Source organism: Parasteatoda tepidariorum, chromosome 5 (genome assembly GCF_982258835.1).
Source record: "Parasteatoda tepidariorum strain Cologne lab strain chromosome 5, Ptep-v5.0, whole genome shotgun sequence".
NCBI lineage: Eukaryota > Metazoa > Arthropoda > Arachnida > Araneae > Theridiidae > Parasteatoda > Parasteatoda tepidariorum.
In genome coordinates this window covers 61,851,022-61,868,827 of record NC_141759.1, presented here as the reverse complement: position 1 = coordinate 61,868,827, position 17,806 = coordinate 61,851,022, and the positions used below count along the sequence as shown (strand labels likewise).

Here is a 17,806-nt window from a genome sequence, read left to right as displayed (position 1 = left end):
TTTATGCTAATCAAAAATATCTGAGAAAATTCCTTCTCGTCTTATTTCTAGGTCCTACCATCAAGAAAAACAACCTACACAACTCAAAAAGTGTCATTAATGTCCCAAAATCATTTTTGATATTATAAAAATGCTTCTATGATGCCATTTTGGATTTATGAAAATTTGAATAAAACAACTTTTCTAAGTAAATAGTTTCTTATATTGGTCACATAATTTTTTTGACACCAATTGTCGACACAAAAATAATCTGAAAATAAATGTCTATAATAAATATTGGAAACTCCTTTACCATGTTTCATATTTAAGGTATAGGAATTTAAGTTCAAATATCAAGATTCAAAAACCAGAAAACGTACCAGTGGCCGAATAGTGTGATATTTATGCGTTAGTAAATTTAGAGATATCAATTGAACCAAAAATTAACTGTAAGTTTCGCCTTATAATTTTGTTTTAGCTCTCAAATAGATTAGTTTCATTTCGAAAAAATAAATGGAAACGCAATCTTTTCTACATGAAAACACTTTTAAACTGTTTGAAATATTTTCACAAGGCTTATGAAATATTTGAAAATGTAGTTGTAAGGTGTAGATTAAGATTGGAGTAAAAACTGGTCACAATAAATTTCATTTTTTAGTTTTTTTCCGGGAATAATAAAAATCCATAAATACCAATTGTTTTTAACGGATGCAATTTTTATATTGAATTGCTTCTTCGCAGTGATAATTTTCCTTACAGTGAATTGTTATTGTTGAGAATAGATTAACTCCTCCCGAATATTATCTAATATTGAAATAGTTCTTCTACCAGTATTTTCACTTTTCCCGGCGTGAACGTGTTAAATGCGGCGTGGCTAATTTGATGGACTTATTTTTGCTTTTACTTAGATTTTAACAGGAATTAAACATGTTAGTACAAAGTGTAACTATATAATTTTTATTTTGAATTAAGTAATGGTGATTTAAATGAATTTAGCCAACTATTATTAACCTGCCCATAAATAATCTACTAAAGAATAGTTTGGCTTCCAGTTTTATCTTTTATACCTTTGTTGCCACCCTGAGAATGCATGTATGACTCACCCGTCACGAAGATGTTAAATTACGCATTCTTTATGTCATATGTTCAAAATTTTGTATTTATACACTATCTACCAATAGGTATTTGGACACGTGTGATTGAAAAGCAAAACAAACTTTATTCATAATCAATAGTTGGTAGAGCCTCCACGAGAGGCAATTACAGCGTGAACCCTCCGGGGCATACTTTCCACAAGTCCTTGTGTGACGGCTAGTGGTATTTTCTTCCACTCGGCTTGGAGATGACATGTAAGTTCCTTCACCGATTTTGCACGGGTAGTACACTCCTTAATTGGGGGATCCAACTTGTCCCAGAGATTCTTGATAGGGTTCAGGTCTGGGATCTGGGCAGGCCAGTCCATTCGATTAACCCCATTGGCACCATACCAAGCCTTGGTGACCCTCGCAACATGACAGCTGGCATGGTCGTCCTGGAAGTAACATGGGTCCACCCCGTAAAACTGCCACAACGTAGGAAGCACATTGTCATCCAAAATAGTGCATTAGGCATCTTGCATGGGACTAATGCCGATGTTGTTCCCTACACGATGTATACCGGCGGAGGGCGTGACCTATCTCAGGACCGCAGATATAGTCATTTGCATAGGTGTCCAAATATTGGTAGATAGTGTACAATCATTTTCATGATAGAGTTTAATTTTTGATAGATGTGTTTTATAAAAGGTAATAAACAGCATAATTATAATTAATATATTACATACAGTATTCAAACGCTGCATGCCGTTGGTTCTTCCGTCGACGAACTTTGGAATCCTGCTTTACACATCCAAGCCGCATGATCTATCCACCGGACGAGTCTTATACACCACCATCTACACCTGACAGCGAACTCGACAGAAGTCGAATTAAACCTGCAGCTTTTGATGACATCACTTACCGACAAAGAATCGAAAGAGAAGCAATCGATCCTAGATCCGAAAGCCAGTAAGTGTTACAAACTCAAAAATATTTTTTATTTCAAATTAATATTCTTATGAATCTGGCTTTTTTCAATAAAAACTCGAAAAAGAATTATAAACAATAGCTAAAAAACAAATAATGACCCTCAGTCTATAAAACATGGTTAGATTATATCAAATCCATAGACAGACGTGGTCTCTCAAATATTCAGATCTTCTGAGAAAAGTAATATCAAATTTTAAAAAAAAACAATCATTAACTATTATCAAAAACAATATAGTAACTATTGAAACATGAGCGAGACCTTCTTTCGGAGGGGGATGGCAGTAAAATTCTCCCGAAAAGATTGTCAACATTCCGTGACAAAGGCTCTTAATAAAATTTCTCATAAACAATACAGTTTTGAATTTATATTATTTTTATGTGTTTAAGTCAATAAATTTTTTCGATTGTAAAGCACAAACTTCACTCGACAGAAGAACAACGTGCTTCACATTGCTCTTCTGCAGAGGTCATGCAAAAATATTTTTTCAAAATCACAGAAATCAGCTGACATTGCTGTCGACTATAGATGTAATCAGAATGGCTTTCAGTTATCATAGGCAAAATCAAGGATCAAGTTTGCCACCTGAGAATCAATAAAACTCTAAAAACAAATACAGTTAGATTCCTCAAAGTAAACAAATTGATCTCATTTAAGACACTCTTCAATGCCAGAGATGCCAATTGCTCCGGACAGCGGATAAATATTTTTGGGTGGTAGTTTATATTGGATGATTCTTGGTTTAATAATATCGATTTAGAGGGTTTTTTACTCACCACTACTTCTAAATAATTCGAAGACTTATGCAATACGCCATTTTGCTACACTAAATCCATGTTGGGCCTTTATAAAAAATTGGAAAAATTAACCGAAAATCTGCAAATTTTTGTTTGTAGTTCACTACCGTTATTTTATAAAATATTTCGTTCAATCCGTAGCAGTTAGCATCTCTGCTACTCTTTGCCGCTTAAATGCCTTTTTTTTATTTAGGAAGCATGCAGAGATGCCAACTGCTCCGGACACGCCAAAATAATTTAAAAAACGGTAAATAACTACAAAGTAAATTTCGCAAATATTTGACTCTTTTTGCTTGTGTTTTAAAAGGTATAACATGACATAAGTACCATAAAGTGGTGAATAATATAAACCTACGAATTATTTAGAAATAGTGGTGTATAAAAACCTACTAAATTGAATTTATTAAACCAAGAATCACAATTGATAAACTACCACTTTAAAATATATATTTGCTGTCCGGAGCAAGTTGGCATCAATGAGCATGTGCCTTTTTCAAAAAGATAAAGACTGGTAACCTAATTATTTCATTGTCTTCGATGAATAAAATATTCACGTAGTTTAATTACAAAGATTCTGCAACTTTTAACTTAAACGTGCTTTTCTTACTGTTAAAAAATTTAGCAGCAGGTAAATCGTTAAACATATGGAAAAGGATTTTCACTATTTACTTTTCTTACTTCAGTCTTTCGCCTCAATCATAGTACTTTCTTTTAGCTACCAAAATGGTCCAGACACGTTTTTGTTGCCTTTACGTGATCCAGATTTTCCTGTTCGAATTCGGAGATATTTAAAAGTTGGTGCTAGTAGAAGCCCTATACTTTCCAGACATCTAGCGGATAAACATTGGGGATACCAAGATGTAAGTCATTTTTTTCTTCAGTATACAGGTGTGTTTATAAATTTCCGAACCCATTTTGATGTTTAATAACTCATAAAATAATGAAGATATAAACAAACTTATGGCATTTATTGATGCAATAACTCATATATTTTCCTTTTCAGGTTTGAATATCTTTACTTTTGTAAATATCGTCTGCGCGTGTGGTTAATTTCAGATAATTTCATTTTCCAGTCTAAATACTTGTACTTTTCTAAATATTGTCTGCTTATTAATTGCATTGTTCTCTCTTTTGTTTTGACAACTATTGCAATGTTATGTTTACTTTTGATGTGTTTGTTCTATGTAGTACTTTTCTATGTGATGTTTTATTCGAGCGGATATTAAGGAGAATGCATACACCACAGGAGAAACCACAGATTTTATGGTGGTTCATAGAAACGAAATCGATAGTGCATGCACAGAGAAATTGCAAAGGAATTTACCAAAAAGATCCCAAATCCAAAAGCAGCATGTTGCGGTGAAAAAAGAATTTTCTAGAAACTGGAAGTATTGCAGATAAGAAACGTTCCGGACGTCCCTGCACAAGTGATTTTGACGTTGAGCGTGTCAGACAGACATTTTTAGACAATCCTAGAAGATCTGTGAGATCAGCGGCAAGAGAATTGGATATGCCAATTTCGACGGTGTACAAGGTTATTAAGAAACAATTAAGACTGCATGCATACAAAATTCAAATTGTTCAAGGTGTGGAACCGGACGATAAGCCTAGGAGGATGGCGTTTGCTACAGATATGGTAGGAAGGATCGAAGATTCTGCTGATTTTCTGAAACGCATAATGTTCTCCGACGAAGCATCCTTTCATGTTTCTGGCATTGTTAATCGCCATAATGTGCGCATATGGGGATCTGAAAATCCCCATGAATACCGTGAGACACAAAGGGATTCACCAAAGGTTAACGTGTGGTGTGGACTAATGCACGACCGAGTCATTGGGCTTTTCTTTTTTACAGAAAAGACGGTCTCATCAGTCGTATACTTAGACATGTTGGAAAACTTCGTATTTCCACAACTAGAAGAGCTTCAGCCACATGTCTTTTTGCAACAAGATAGTGCACCACCTCATTGGGGTATCATCGTTCGTAGTTCTTTGAATGACCATTTTCCAGGAAGATGGATTGGGCGAGGAGGTCCAATTCCTTGGCCACCCAGATCATCTGATATAACGCCGCTGGACTTTTTCTTTGTGGATTATAAAGGACAATGTTTACAGGAGGATCGTGTCGAACATTGATGACCTAAAAGCCAGAATTACAACCGCAATAGCCTCTGTGGATGCCGACATGCTTGCAGCTACCTGGCGTGAAATTGACTATCGACTTGATACTCTCCGTGCGACGAAGGGGGCACACGTGGAAATTCATTGACAAGGGTCATGAAACTTTTTGAGTCTATCTAACCATTTATGTTATTAATTTTAATCTATCTTTATTATTTTATGAGTTATTAAGCATCAAAATGGGGCCGGGACTTTATAAACACCCTGTATTATTAATGATTCTGATTGTAGCAAACAGTTGCAAACTGCAGGTTTTATAAGTCTCAATGACCCAATAGACATTTTTGAGCAGTCTGTAAGCCTCTTTGAAAACATTCATGTAAAACAAAGTACAGAGTGATTTGTTAAAAACACTCTTCAAATTTATTTTTAGAAGCCTTGGAAGAATTAAATAAAAAAGAAATTACATATTAGAGGTTAGCAAATTAAAATTTAAATTTTAAAGAAAAAAACACAATCGAAGTCTAACAAATTGGGAAAAGCAGAGAGGCCAACTTGCTCTGGAGAGCGGATATATTTTCGAGTGGTTGTTTTTTAAAGTATAATTTTTGGTTCAGTAAATTCGAATTATAGGGCTTTTATTCACCACTACTTCTCAATAATTCAACGGCTTATATAATTTGCTACTTTGTTACAGCTTAGCCGTGTTGTAACGTATACAAAGTTAGCAAAAGTAGCGGAAAATCTGCAAATTTAAGTATGTAGATTTCTACAGTTTTTTAAAATATTTTCTCGAATTCGGAGCAGTTGGCATCTCCAGCAAAGGGTCGTAAACGGCTTCTGGCGCCCACGTAAGTTTCGATGATTATGATGAAGTTCAACAAATTACAAGTGAGAAACATACTACTAAAAACACAAAAAACCGGTTTGATTGCTAGATAATAATTCCTTTAGCGTTTCTAATAATCGCTTTTTAACTTATCACTGTTTTCTCTGGTCAAACCTCAGCAATGACTCTTTAGACATTGATAGAGTCTTTGCTTTTAGCTCGCAGAGTTATTAAGTTGCGAACCCTAATATACTTGCTCTTTTACTTCATTTTTCTCAAATATAAGAACATATGTTATGAAATCCTCAATTCGCGATCGCAACGCTCGAGTACGCCATCTAGCGGGAGCCTGTAAATATCAGACATTAATTTATCACGTTTTCATTTAGTTCCATCGAAATCATTGACGGAATCAGACGCCATTTTTTAGCAGCAAATAAGAAACAAAATTTCCCTAAGGAAAAGGCCGAAGAACTTGAAAAAAATCTCCAGAATATTAGTAAATCTTTCAGGAACAGAACACGCCAAACATTCGAAGAGAAATTCCTCAATAATTTTTAATTTCTATTATCAACAAACTTGCAACTGATGACTTCCGATTTCGGATACTGTTACAGATGTGTGTATTAAGGTAAAATGCATTTCTTCTGTCTTCAATTCATTACGAATTAAAGTGAAGTCAACATTGCTTTCGTCATTCCAGTGAATAAATATGAATTCAGAACATACAAAATTGTAATAGTTATAGCATATTCTTCTTCGTTATAGAATAGTATATATTTCTGTATCCATATAATTCGGAAAACAACAATAAAAAATTATCCAAGTTACTTGAAATAGTGCCATTTGTGCTGATTCTTAATTAATTTTAATCGTTTTCTTGGTAAGTATTTTTTAGTTTTGAAAGAATAAGTTCAACTAGAATTCAGCTATTCTGTTTTTAGCTACATATTCAAATTAATATCAATTATAAAATTTTGCTGTGTAGTATGTTATCTAAAAGTAATGAAGGGATAAACTATGTATCTTTTATTTGAGAATAAAGTTTTCAAACAAGGAACTTATCATTTTGGAATTCTCCGGGAATTATAAATCAGGTAAGTGCAATGATTTTTACAATAAAACATTTGCTTGTAAATATTTTTTTTTCATTTGATGATGGTTCTCTACAGAATGATTTTTTACGTCTGATTAAGAACTATAAGAATAATAAAAAAAGAAACAATATGAAAGTTTTTATTTCAATGTAAAGAATTCTTAAAATCGTTTTTTTATCCTAAGAATTCTTTATTTTCCGTTTTTTAGTTTATAATTTTTTGATAAAAATTGTTCTCAAAATACTTTTTTTGAAAAATTAAATGGTATAACATTATGTGTTTATGTATACTTCTTGTATATTCCAATGTTTGAAGTAATATGATTCAGAAAAGTATGGAATAAAAATTCGGTACTAACGTATTAACGCCACCGCCGCTACAGATTTGGCGGTTTTTAAGTGCCGCTAATCTATACTTAAAATTTTTGCGACAATTCATAAAATAAAACACTTTATTTAAAATCAAAATAGTCAGTCGGATTTCGGTGGAAAATGAGCCGATATAGAGTTTAGCATAGATTCAAAACAATCATATCGCCATATGAACTCTGATAAATAAGATTCCAAATGAAATAACATTTCCAAAACGTACGTTTACCAAGATAAAATTTTATGTTGTGGGAATTGGTACATTTTCGTTTTTTCGGTAAAATATTTGCCTCCTGAAAAAATAAAATTGCATCTTGTTTTGTTTTTGGCAAATCCCAAAGACGAATTTTTGTAGCACTAAAAATGGCGACAAAAAAGTATTGTTTTTTTTTTTTGTTTTTGTTTCGTCAGCATTCTTTATTTTACGTTTCTTAGTTTCTAAATAATGATTTTTATTGAAACTTGAAATTTTTTGATAAAAATTGTTGTCAAAAAACCTTGTTCACAAAATTAAATTTCATTAAATTATGAGGCTTATGTATACTTTTTGTTCATTTTAATTTTTGAAGTAATATGATTCTTAAAACTATAGAATGTAAAGTTTAAATGGGCCTTTCATGTTATATCATTAAGTTTGGTAAAACTATTTCTCGGGCATTAGGTTTTAACTCTTATAAGAATATACATATTTTTTTCTGTTAATGTACAAATATTTTTCCGATGTGTTTTGGATATTCCTTCTCTAATAAAGAGAGATACCATTTTGTTTTCGTTTGCATAAGAAAGAATATCAAGCATTTTTCTTTTTTAAATTTAATTAGCCACAATAAAGAAGGAACGTTGCAATGCTACGTGCTACATTAAAGACGTCTCCAGAGTAACTGAATGACTGTTCATATAGAAATCGCAGGTATTAGTCTCATACAACAACGCCCCCTATAGTTCGTTGCGATCGCGAATATTATTAATAACTAGCAGTTACATACTTGTGCAAGCTCGTGTGTATTAAATAATTAAAATAATAGTGCAATTAATAATGTATCACAGGTTGCTGTAAAAGAGAGACGAAAATTTACTGATGTCATGGACGAAGAAATAGATGATGAGAAAAAAGGAGTATCACGATCAGCAAACTTGAGATTACGTCACGAAGTTAGCACTCCAGGATCTGGCTATGAGCACATAGAAACAAGAAGTCAGAAAAAACGACGTGGATTCAGAGGAACAGCAGGTAAAAACACAGTTATAAGCCATTACTCAACGTCTGTTTCGATTTTTTTTAAATTAATTAATTTATTTATTTATTTTTTAATTTCCGTCCTAAAAAGAGCATTTTTTTATTGCTAAAAATTAATGTATGTTTTATCCTAAATTCAAAAATATAAATATTTTTGTCTGCTAGTAGTTTTTTGCTTGAGTTTTTTGCTTTGAAAATGCAAAATATTTTCTGGTGGTGAAATATGTTATGTCCCATTCACTGACCTGCAGTTTTCCCTGCAATTCACCCAAGTCTTATTTTTAAAAAATGCTCTGTGATAACATATTTATTAACCTTATTGCTTTTAGGGGTTTAAGGTAAATATCTGCATAAAATAATTATTAAAATTTGGTAAAAATATTTTTGAAAATAATTTTTCTATTTTCTGTTGAAAGAGCTGTGCATGAGCGTAAAAATCACATTTGTCACAAAATTGAAATAATTTACATGCAACTGTAACACTAATGAGAGCAAAATTATAGAAAGTACAAAATGAGTTTGATTTCAATTCAAGGCGGAAATTTTACAGCGAAAATTGTGAAGAGTGAGGGACTAGTTGCGCTATCTCTTAGCAATATTCAAAAATACAAAAATAATCGCGGGATTTAAAGAGACGTGTAAGTAGCCACGAATTCAATTTCAAATTCAATCCTTGTCGCATGACATGCGATGCCGACCATGCGGGCACAAAAACGCCGAACGTATGAGATGCGACGCCGACAGAGAAGGGATTAAATAGATTGAAGCGAATCATCTGTAAAAAATCTTGACACACTTGAATATAAAATATAATTTTTTGCTTCGTTATTAAAATGAAAAAAGAAATCAGTGAGTTTCGGAAACTTTAATAAATCATCGTCGCAACGACATTACGTTAATAATGGAATCAAAACTTTCTTAACACGTTCACGCCGGGGTGACCCACCGGTGGGTCACGCTAGATTGTCTCATCGGAGGGAGCACTGGAGTAAAAACTGGTCACAATAAATTTCATTTTTTAGTTTTTTTCCGGGAATAATAAAAATTCATAACTACCAATTGTTTTTAACGGATGCAATTTTCATATTGAATTGCTTCTTCGCCGTGATAAATTTCCTTACAGTGCATTGTTATTGTTGAGAATAGATTAACTCCTCCCGAATATTATCTAATATTGAAATAGTTCTTCTACCAGTATTTTCTCTTTTCCGTCCCGCTTTCAGGCGCAGCACCCGGCGTGAACGTGTTAAACGGAACAGAAATAGAACTACGTTGTTTTCGGAAAGTGTTATGCCCTAATATACACCCTTCAACCGTTGAGAAACGTCGTGTATTAGTGTTTGATTATCTATTTTTCTTCGATTTAAATTGTGCAGCGAAAAAATTTTTATACTTTAAAGCATGAGATAGACCATTTTAACGGAGAAATAAAATACTCAAAACGTCACAAATAATTTGATAATTCGATCTCAATCATTTATTTTAGCAATTAATCCATGTCACGTTCGCTTCTATCCGAATGCAGGAGGCTATACTATATCTATCATAGAAGAGTGGTAATCCATAAAGATAAATTTTCACATTTTAGCAACCATTTTAGTTTCGAAATTTTACAATTAGTTTCCTTAAATAACTAAAAAAAACACGAAACTATCATCTATGACAAAAAGCACTTTAAAGTCTGTCTGCTGATCAAATTTCTGTTTTGGGGCAATCTAAAATCATTCATAACTTTTTTTAAAATGTAGATAGAGAGATGGGTTTTTTTTCAGTGCACTTGAAATAGGTAGACGTTTGATTATAAGCAATAAAAAAATATCGATATTTTGGTCATTTTTTGGGTACTTAAGGACGCCGGTCACCGTAGTTAAATCTACTCTAGTACTTAAGCAGAATAATTTGCTGGACTACCGACTAGTACTACGTTTTTTTGAAAAATATTTTACAGAGTGTTAGGTAATTTGAAACAGAATTTTTCGAAATGCCGCCAACATTTTAAATACCTCACCACGAGAGAGCTGGAATTAAGTGGCTTTTCGTATGAACTTTTGAATAATTTATATGTATTAGTGGAGAAGAAACCTTCAAATCAAATTTACAAAACAAAGAATCATACATTATAACATAAACATAGAAGACATTTTCCCAAAAAAACGTAGTAAGTTGGCAGCCCGTTCATATATCTTTAGGTAGTTTAAGTTTATTGTTTTTAGTTTGTTTGTTTTTGTCTCTTCCTGTACAACTAATGAAATGATGAAATTACTCTTCATCCTTTTTAGGTTCAGCTCCATTCTTCCGTGAAAAAATTAAGCACGTAGTTGTACGCGAAAACGAAGAAGCTGTGTTTGAATGCAGAATTGCTGCAGATCCAGAAGCTCAAGTTTCTTGGTTTAGAAATGATGGCATCTTAATTGAGAGTTCCAGGATAATCGTAAGATATTCTATAATTTAAAATACTCAAATTTTAGATAACTTATTACTTTCTGTCTTTTTGTCTCTCATAGCTCAAAATGCGTATTTAAGAAAATGGACAGAGCTCAAAAGACGTATTTAAGAAAATGACCATAGCTCTAAATGTGTATTTAAGAAAATGAACACGGCTCAATATGCGTGTTTTAGCGTTTTAAAAAAGTAAATAGTATATAATTCGGGACATTTTATTCTAGTCTATCAGTGGAATCTTACACGTCAGAGAAAACTGACTCTAGAACCCCAGACGTATAATATTTGTTTGCATATGTTTATTATCAGAGTTAGGATGTTGATGATAAATTTATTTTTAGACGTTTTTTCCTCTACAAGGCATTATTTGTAGAATTTTAGTGATTTTTATCTATTTTTTAATCCTTTATTATTGCTTTTAATTGATATTTTTAATTTTTAAAGCATTCTACATTTGAACAAAAGCCGTTCTTTCGATTTTAAGGATATCAAAAAACATTTTAAAATGCAATAAAATTCTGATGATATAAGACTTTATATAATTTTCAATTTGTCTTTATCAGGTACTTGTTCACATTTCATTGCACTTATAAATACATATTTACTTTAAATAGCTCTTTGTTTTTTATTAAATTTATAAACGCAGATTACGATGAACAATTTTTTTTTTAAAAAGATAAAAACTACTATAAAAAATGTCGTTGAAATGTTATAGCACATTATTTTTTATTTAAGGTCATTTTAAGTTTTTGGAAGCTTTTTTAAGAAATTTTTAGGGCGTGTTTGAAGAATTTTTAGGTCATCAATATTCTAGTCCTACTTATTTTACACATACAATAAAAGTGAGAATATAAACATATCCAATTCATATCAAATTAATCCAATTCATACTTAAAAGCCTCTAACAAATTTTATTTAAAATTAATAAGAAAATACTAATAAAAACATATATACGCTTTACAAATACGCTTTCTCAGGGTGATGACAATCAAAAAAGATAAAACTGGTAACCAAATTATTTTTGGAGCAGTTAATTTGTGAGAGAGGTAATAATAGTTTGATTTATTTAATTCACCGCTACTTAGTTCAAAATAAAAATGATATTTTAAACTAACAAGCAAAAATCTCAAATTTGCCATGCCCACATTTAAGCATATGAGCTGAGTACTGGGTGAAAAATAATTAACAATAGTCCCGAACCAAGACGAATTTAAAGAAAAAAAAAAAAAACAGAATTGTCATAAAAACTTTCATCAAGACTAGTCATGACTTCCTCTATCTGTCCTGTAAAATATCTGTTTATAAAAGTTATCTATAGGGGTAGAAAAAATTTCATTTATTCTAATTTATTAAAATATTAATACATTGGCTTTGCTTCCACAAGAAAAAATATTTTCTAAAACTACGAAAATACAATAAGGGATAAAATTTATTTCACCCATTAATAGAACCTAGCATCAGTTTAAGCGGTGAGTTCTATCACCAAAAATATTGAAGCACAAGTATTTCATTTTTGGAATTTATTTATTAGGTCTACCTGGAAAATTCTGCTCGCGAAAGAACACAATCCATTATACAAGAATGCAAAAGGTGCCTTTACAATAAAAAAAAAATGGTAGGAAATTTATTCTTAAATGTATATATCAGATGAGTTTTATCAGATACTTGTTATTGTTGACGTATGCGTGTTTAGACAGAGGGAGTGCGATTGTTCTTGTTTTCCAGTGGCGCCATCTATGGCCTAGAATTTGACTTCTGTCGCACCATACGTCACACCCTTTTATAGGGCGGACCCATTCATACATCCATTCATCCACAGATCGTAATTTTGACCTGAATCAGAGAATAATCGATATCCAATCCAGTACCCCCAGAGGTATTGATTTGTTATGGGAACATGGAGAACTTTTGCGACTCTACAGATTTAACGTACATCAGTCACTTTACTACACGGGGAGTCTTCGGCCGGCGGGGTTCGAACCCACGAACTCTCGGACATAGGCCCAGCGCCCTATCGACCAGGCTATCCCGGCCAGATACTTTCTTTACAGTTTGAATAGGTAATAGAAATTTACCATTAAATTAAAAAGTAAATACCTTACCACTTTCTTTTATAAAAGGACCTTTTGCATTACTGTAAAAGGAAGCATATACTTTCGTGGACAAAACTTCCCAGTAGACCTGATAATAACAACGTGGCATTTTGCCTACAATACAAGACAGCATTATTTTAATTTTCTGATTTCTATTTTACCCTTCTTCTGTAAAAGCAATTTCTTTTTCTAGATAAGTAAATGGTCAGATGGTCGATGCTCACTAACACTAAGACCGACCAAGGCCTATGATGTTGGTGCCTATAAGTGTGTGTCAAGAAATTGTCATGGTGTATCTGTCTGCAGGGCGAGATTGAATCTTGGTTGTAAGTCCACAAAAACATCTTAAAGAGTTTTTTTTAACTTTATTTAGAGATTTATTTTGAATAGACGTTGCAGGTGAGACTACTTTTAACTTTTAAGCCTTGTAATAAGTTGACAAAATTAATCATAAAACTGAAAATTTCAGTTTATAGTTCTCAACCGTTTTTAAAAATATTTTGTAGAATTCGGAACAATTGGCATCTCTAAAGGTGCCGTATCACATAAGCCTTTGAATTATTTAGAAGTAGTAGTGAGTAAAAACTCCATAAATAGAATTTACTTAACCAAGAATTGTACATTTAAAGACAACGACGTGAAAATATTTATCCGCTGTCCGGAACAAGTTGAGTACAGAGTCCTTGCCCGCGAAGCGGTCCCCACACTCTTTCATCTGTAATAGAGCCCGTAGACAGCTAGGATACTGGCAGTAAAAGTGACAAAAGCAATAGCAGACTTCAGTTTATACCGTTGTCCTACTTCTATCTATGTCATTCCATAGATAGAACATAGATCTCTGTCCTACTTTTATCTAGTCAAAATATTGGAGGAATACTTCCGAGAGGGATTACCTTGGTCATTTTCCGCTAGAGGGAGTATCCGTAAGCTTAGTAATAAAGAAATTAAAACGTAACAACCGTGTTTATTGTTTATCGGAAAAAAGTTGGCATCTTTGTAACTATCATGAACTATCATAGTTGTATCTATTTACCTTTAGTAGTAGTCTTAAACATTATAAATTTAATTTATAATTCCAAATAAATAGAAAAAAACATGAATTTCGCAAATATTTAAAATGTAAAAATAGAAATCTTTAGGAAGAATTAAATTTATGCTGTTCTTAAATAAACATATCTAGTTAGTTAAAATATATAATACAAGATAATAATATAGACTATTCAATGAATTTGAATTGAAGAGGTGTTCGTGGACAACACGAAGAATAAAATTGTGTTGACGTAACTCAAAGGCAACGATTCGATTTGATGTAAAAATCATTTATAAAAACAAAATGGAAATCTGCTCTTAACCCTTTTATGTATCGACTGGACGTTTAAGTCTGAATAATATTATTTTCAATTATCAGAGAGGCGAACTTAGGCCGGACTGCAGATAAATATTTTCTAGTGGTAGTCCTTTAATGTATAATTCTTGGTTTAGCAAATTCGATTCATAGGGTTTTTACTCGCCACTATTTATAAACAATTCAAAGGCTTAAATGATATGCCGCTTTGATACTGTTATACCACCATACTCAAGGGGATCTCCCCAGCTCAATGATGATCTCCTGACTACAACATCTGCCCACCTCCTGTAAAGACTCTGAAAATTTTTCTACATCTTAGAACTTTTTTAGTTTTATGACCCCACATCATAGAACATTACAGAATCGATCAGTGGTGCTTCGCTCTAAATACCCGGATTTACCCAATGTCCAGCAACGGTTATGCCAAGGGGTCTTCCTGGCCGAACGGTATGAAGAGATGCCAACTTGCTCCTCTTGGATCAGTCTGCGTAGGGACCGAGGGTGTGCGGTATTGGCCCTCGTTAAACTGTTCTACCGTAAAGTGCTCAATTTCGCGTGCAGGTCGTCGGGCTACCGAAGAGGGGGTGCCATCCCCCCTGCAAAGGATCAAAATTGAGATGCCATGTCTTCGGAGCATCCTCAGAGATGTTTCCCAGACTGTCTCGAATAGCCCATTGTGCAGCTCTAGTGCGACGTAAATGAACTACAACAACAACAACAGCTCTACTTAGAAAAAAAATATTATCTAGTAGTAACGAAATTTTTATTTTTAGTTCAGTATTTTTCATCTTAAGTAATTTTTCCACCACTTGATGTCAAAAATTCAAAGTATCAAATGAAATGCAACTTTGTTGCAGTGATCTCGTGTTGACACTTCAGTAAGTGGGCCCAATTATTCTTATAAAAGTTTTATTATTTTACTCGCTAACAATTTATTAAAACTTACGTAGAAAGCATAGCAATTGGCATCCTTGGATATCGCCCGCCAAACTCTGTGCGAAGCGTAGAGTTGAAGGGTTCGAATTCCACCGTAATCCTGAATATAGTCTTCGTGATCTCCTTCTTTAAATTGTTCGATCTGTGCTTCTACTTCACAAAGGTTTATAAACCTAAATTGAGCACGTAAGCCTGCAAATGCATGTAAATTCAATAAAACAATACATTTATGCCATGTTCAACCTTTTAGAAAGTTGGCAAAATTAACCAAAAATCTGAAATTTTTAGTTTATACCTTTCTGCAGTTTTTCAAAATATTCTATAGAATCCGGAGCAGTTGGCATCCCTAAATTAGCATTGAAACGGAACAAAATATCTCATCGGAGCTTGACTGCACCTGTTGTATGACTTTCCATTTATTATTACTAGTTGAGAGCACACAATAATTACAAATTGAACATCATCTATGGGACTATTTAGTTATTAATGTAATCGTTCGAGGAAGTCATTTTATGATTCCTTAATTTCATTTCTCAATTCTTAGCTATCTATGTCGATGAATTTTGCAAGCAAGTGTTTCATACTTTTTTTTTTTTTTACTGATTCATTGAGATTTTACAAACTATTAAATGTTAAACTTAATTAAAATTTTACAACTTAAGTATTAAATGTTTAACTTTAATTAAAATTTTATAACGTGGTTTAAATCCCAAATAAAAATATTGTATGAAAAACTAGAAAATAACATTAATTGAAGAAAAAAAACATTGTAAAATATACATTATTTAACAAAACAAAAAAGTTAGAGATATTTGATAATTTTTTATTAATTTAGTAAATAAAAGGTAAAACTAAGTTGATTATTTACAAGGTGATCATTACTTTTGTTTAAAAATTAATTTCAAATCAATATACAGGGTGTCTATAAAAGAACTCCGGGGTTTTGAGGCAAAATATTTTAAGGAAATAAAAAACATACATACATGTTTTATACATGACTGAAAAGCTTACATTTTCAAGTTTTTTTTAACACTTAGTAAAGTTCTATATGAGCCCCGCCCCGTTAATGGCACGACAGACGTCTAAACGGTATTCTACCTCTTCCCATGTCCTAGCGAGCATGTCTGGGGGGACGGTTGCCACACAATTGACTATTCGTTTCCTGAGATGTTGAACATCACGAATTTTCTCTGTACTTTGTACGGTAACTAAAGACTTCGTTTCTATGAGCCAAATAACACATTGAGCCTTTTGTTGCGGAGTCGCCATCATTTCAAATTTCGCGACGTCATTTCAAGGTCAACGCCCTGCAGCGTCGCCAACAGTTGATACAAATATTCCCAATTGGTATGAGTAAAACTTTTTGAGCTACTCTTTTCAGAGAAATCGACTAAATTTTGCTATCTTTTATAGTTAGTGAGATATGAATTTTTAAAACCCCGGAGTTCTTTTATAGACACCCTGTATATATATATACGAGTATATACATACCTGCCAACGTTTAATAATTTCGAGGATGATTCTTCTTAGTGGCAGTTAAATGGAATATAAATTTCAATTTTAGGCAGAAACATACGTTGTATTTTTGGAGAGCTTCTGCGTATTACCTCTACAGTCCATATTATTATATATATACTTAATTTTTTTAAAAATAGTGGTAATGAAAAAGATTATAAATTTAGCTTATAAATGCAAGGAATACATAAAAAGCATACATTTTACTATCACTTTAAATATAGAAATATAATTTTACGCCAGATGCTTAAAAGTTGGCAGGTACGTATATATACATATGCAAACTCTTTCGGTTTTGCCAGACGATTTTAATTTTATATTTAATAATAGCGAAACTCATGTTATTCCATTTAACTTCTTAAATTATAAGGATAATTATAAATGAGTTTGACCACAACTACACATAAATAATTACAACAAATATATTAAAACATATGTCGTTACTAAAGCGAATTACATCCTGGTTAAAATATAAATACAATTTTGAGTAAAATTTTTCTTCGTTAATTGTTTTACTACCACTTGAAAAATCCTTTCTCGGAAAGTGTAAAAGTTGGCAGGTACTTGTATAATTATAATTTGGTGAACATGCGAGTATCTTTCTTTTCTAATACGAGTTTCCAAAATAAAATAATTAAGTTACCAGTATTTATCTATTTTAAGAAGTCCAAGGAAACTTAATGGGTTAACGTCCAGCATTTTTAGTTAATATTCTGATGTCGAATGCTGTTTTGCCATACTAGAATTTTCAATAATATTTAACCCTTTATTTCCTTAATTATTAAAAAATTATCAAAAAAATGTACAAAACTTTTTTGTCCCTTTAAAAAAAAATTTTAATATTCAGTACTATTTTCTAATTTTTCACAAAATTTTTAATTTGGGACTTACACCACATTATAAAATTTTATTTAAAGTTAGTCATTTAATCCTTTGTTTTGTAAGTAGTTGAAAATAATAATGAAACAATGAAAAAAATAGG

The 17,806-nt window shown here is 32.3% G+C and overlaps 1 protein-coding gene across 4 annotated transcripts in view; it reads left to right on the top strand.

Annotated features, from left to right (window-relative positions):
* LOC107440440 (protein Obscurin) overlaps positions 1-17,806 on the top strand; it is a 276,955-nt gene that overhangs the window by 239,272 nt on the left and 19,877 nt on the right. For all 4 annotated transcript variants that reach the window (XM_087164070.1, XM_087164068.1, XM_087164071.1 and 1 more), the window contains 5 exons: positions 1,804-2,024; positions 3,556-3,700; positions 8,301-8,484; positions 10,770-10,921; positions 13,219-13,351. In XM_087164070.1, the coding sequence (XP_087020196.1) occupies positions 1,804-2,024; positions 3,556-3,700; positions 8,301-8,484; positions 10,770-10,921; positions 13,219-13,351 (835 nt within the window). The remainder of the gene's footprint in view (positions 1-1,803; positions 2,025-3,555; positions 3,701-8,300; positions 8,485-10,769; positions 10,922-13,218; positions 13,352-17,806) is intronic.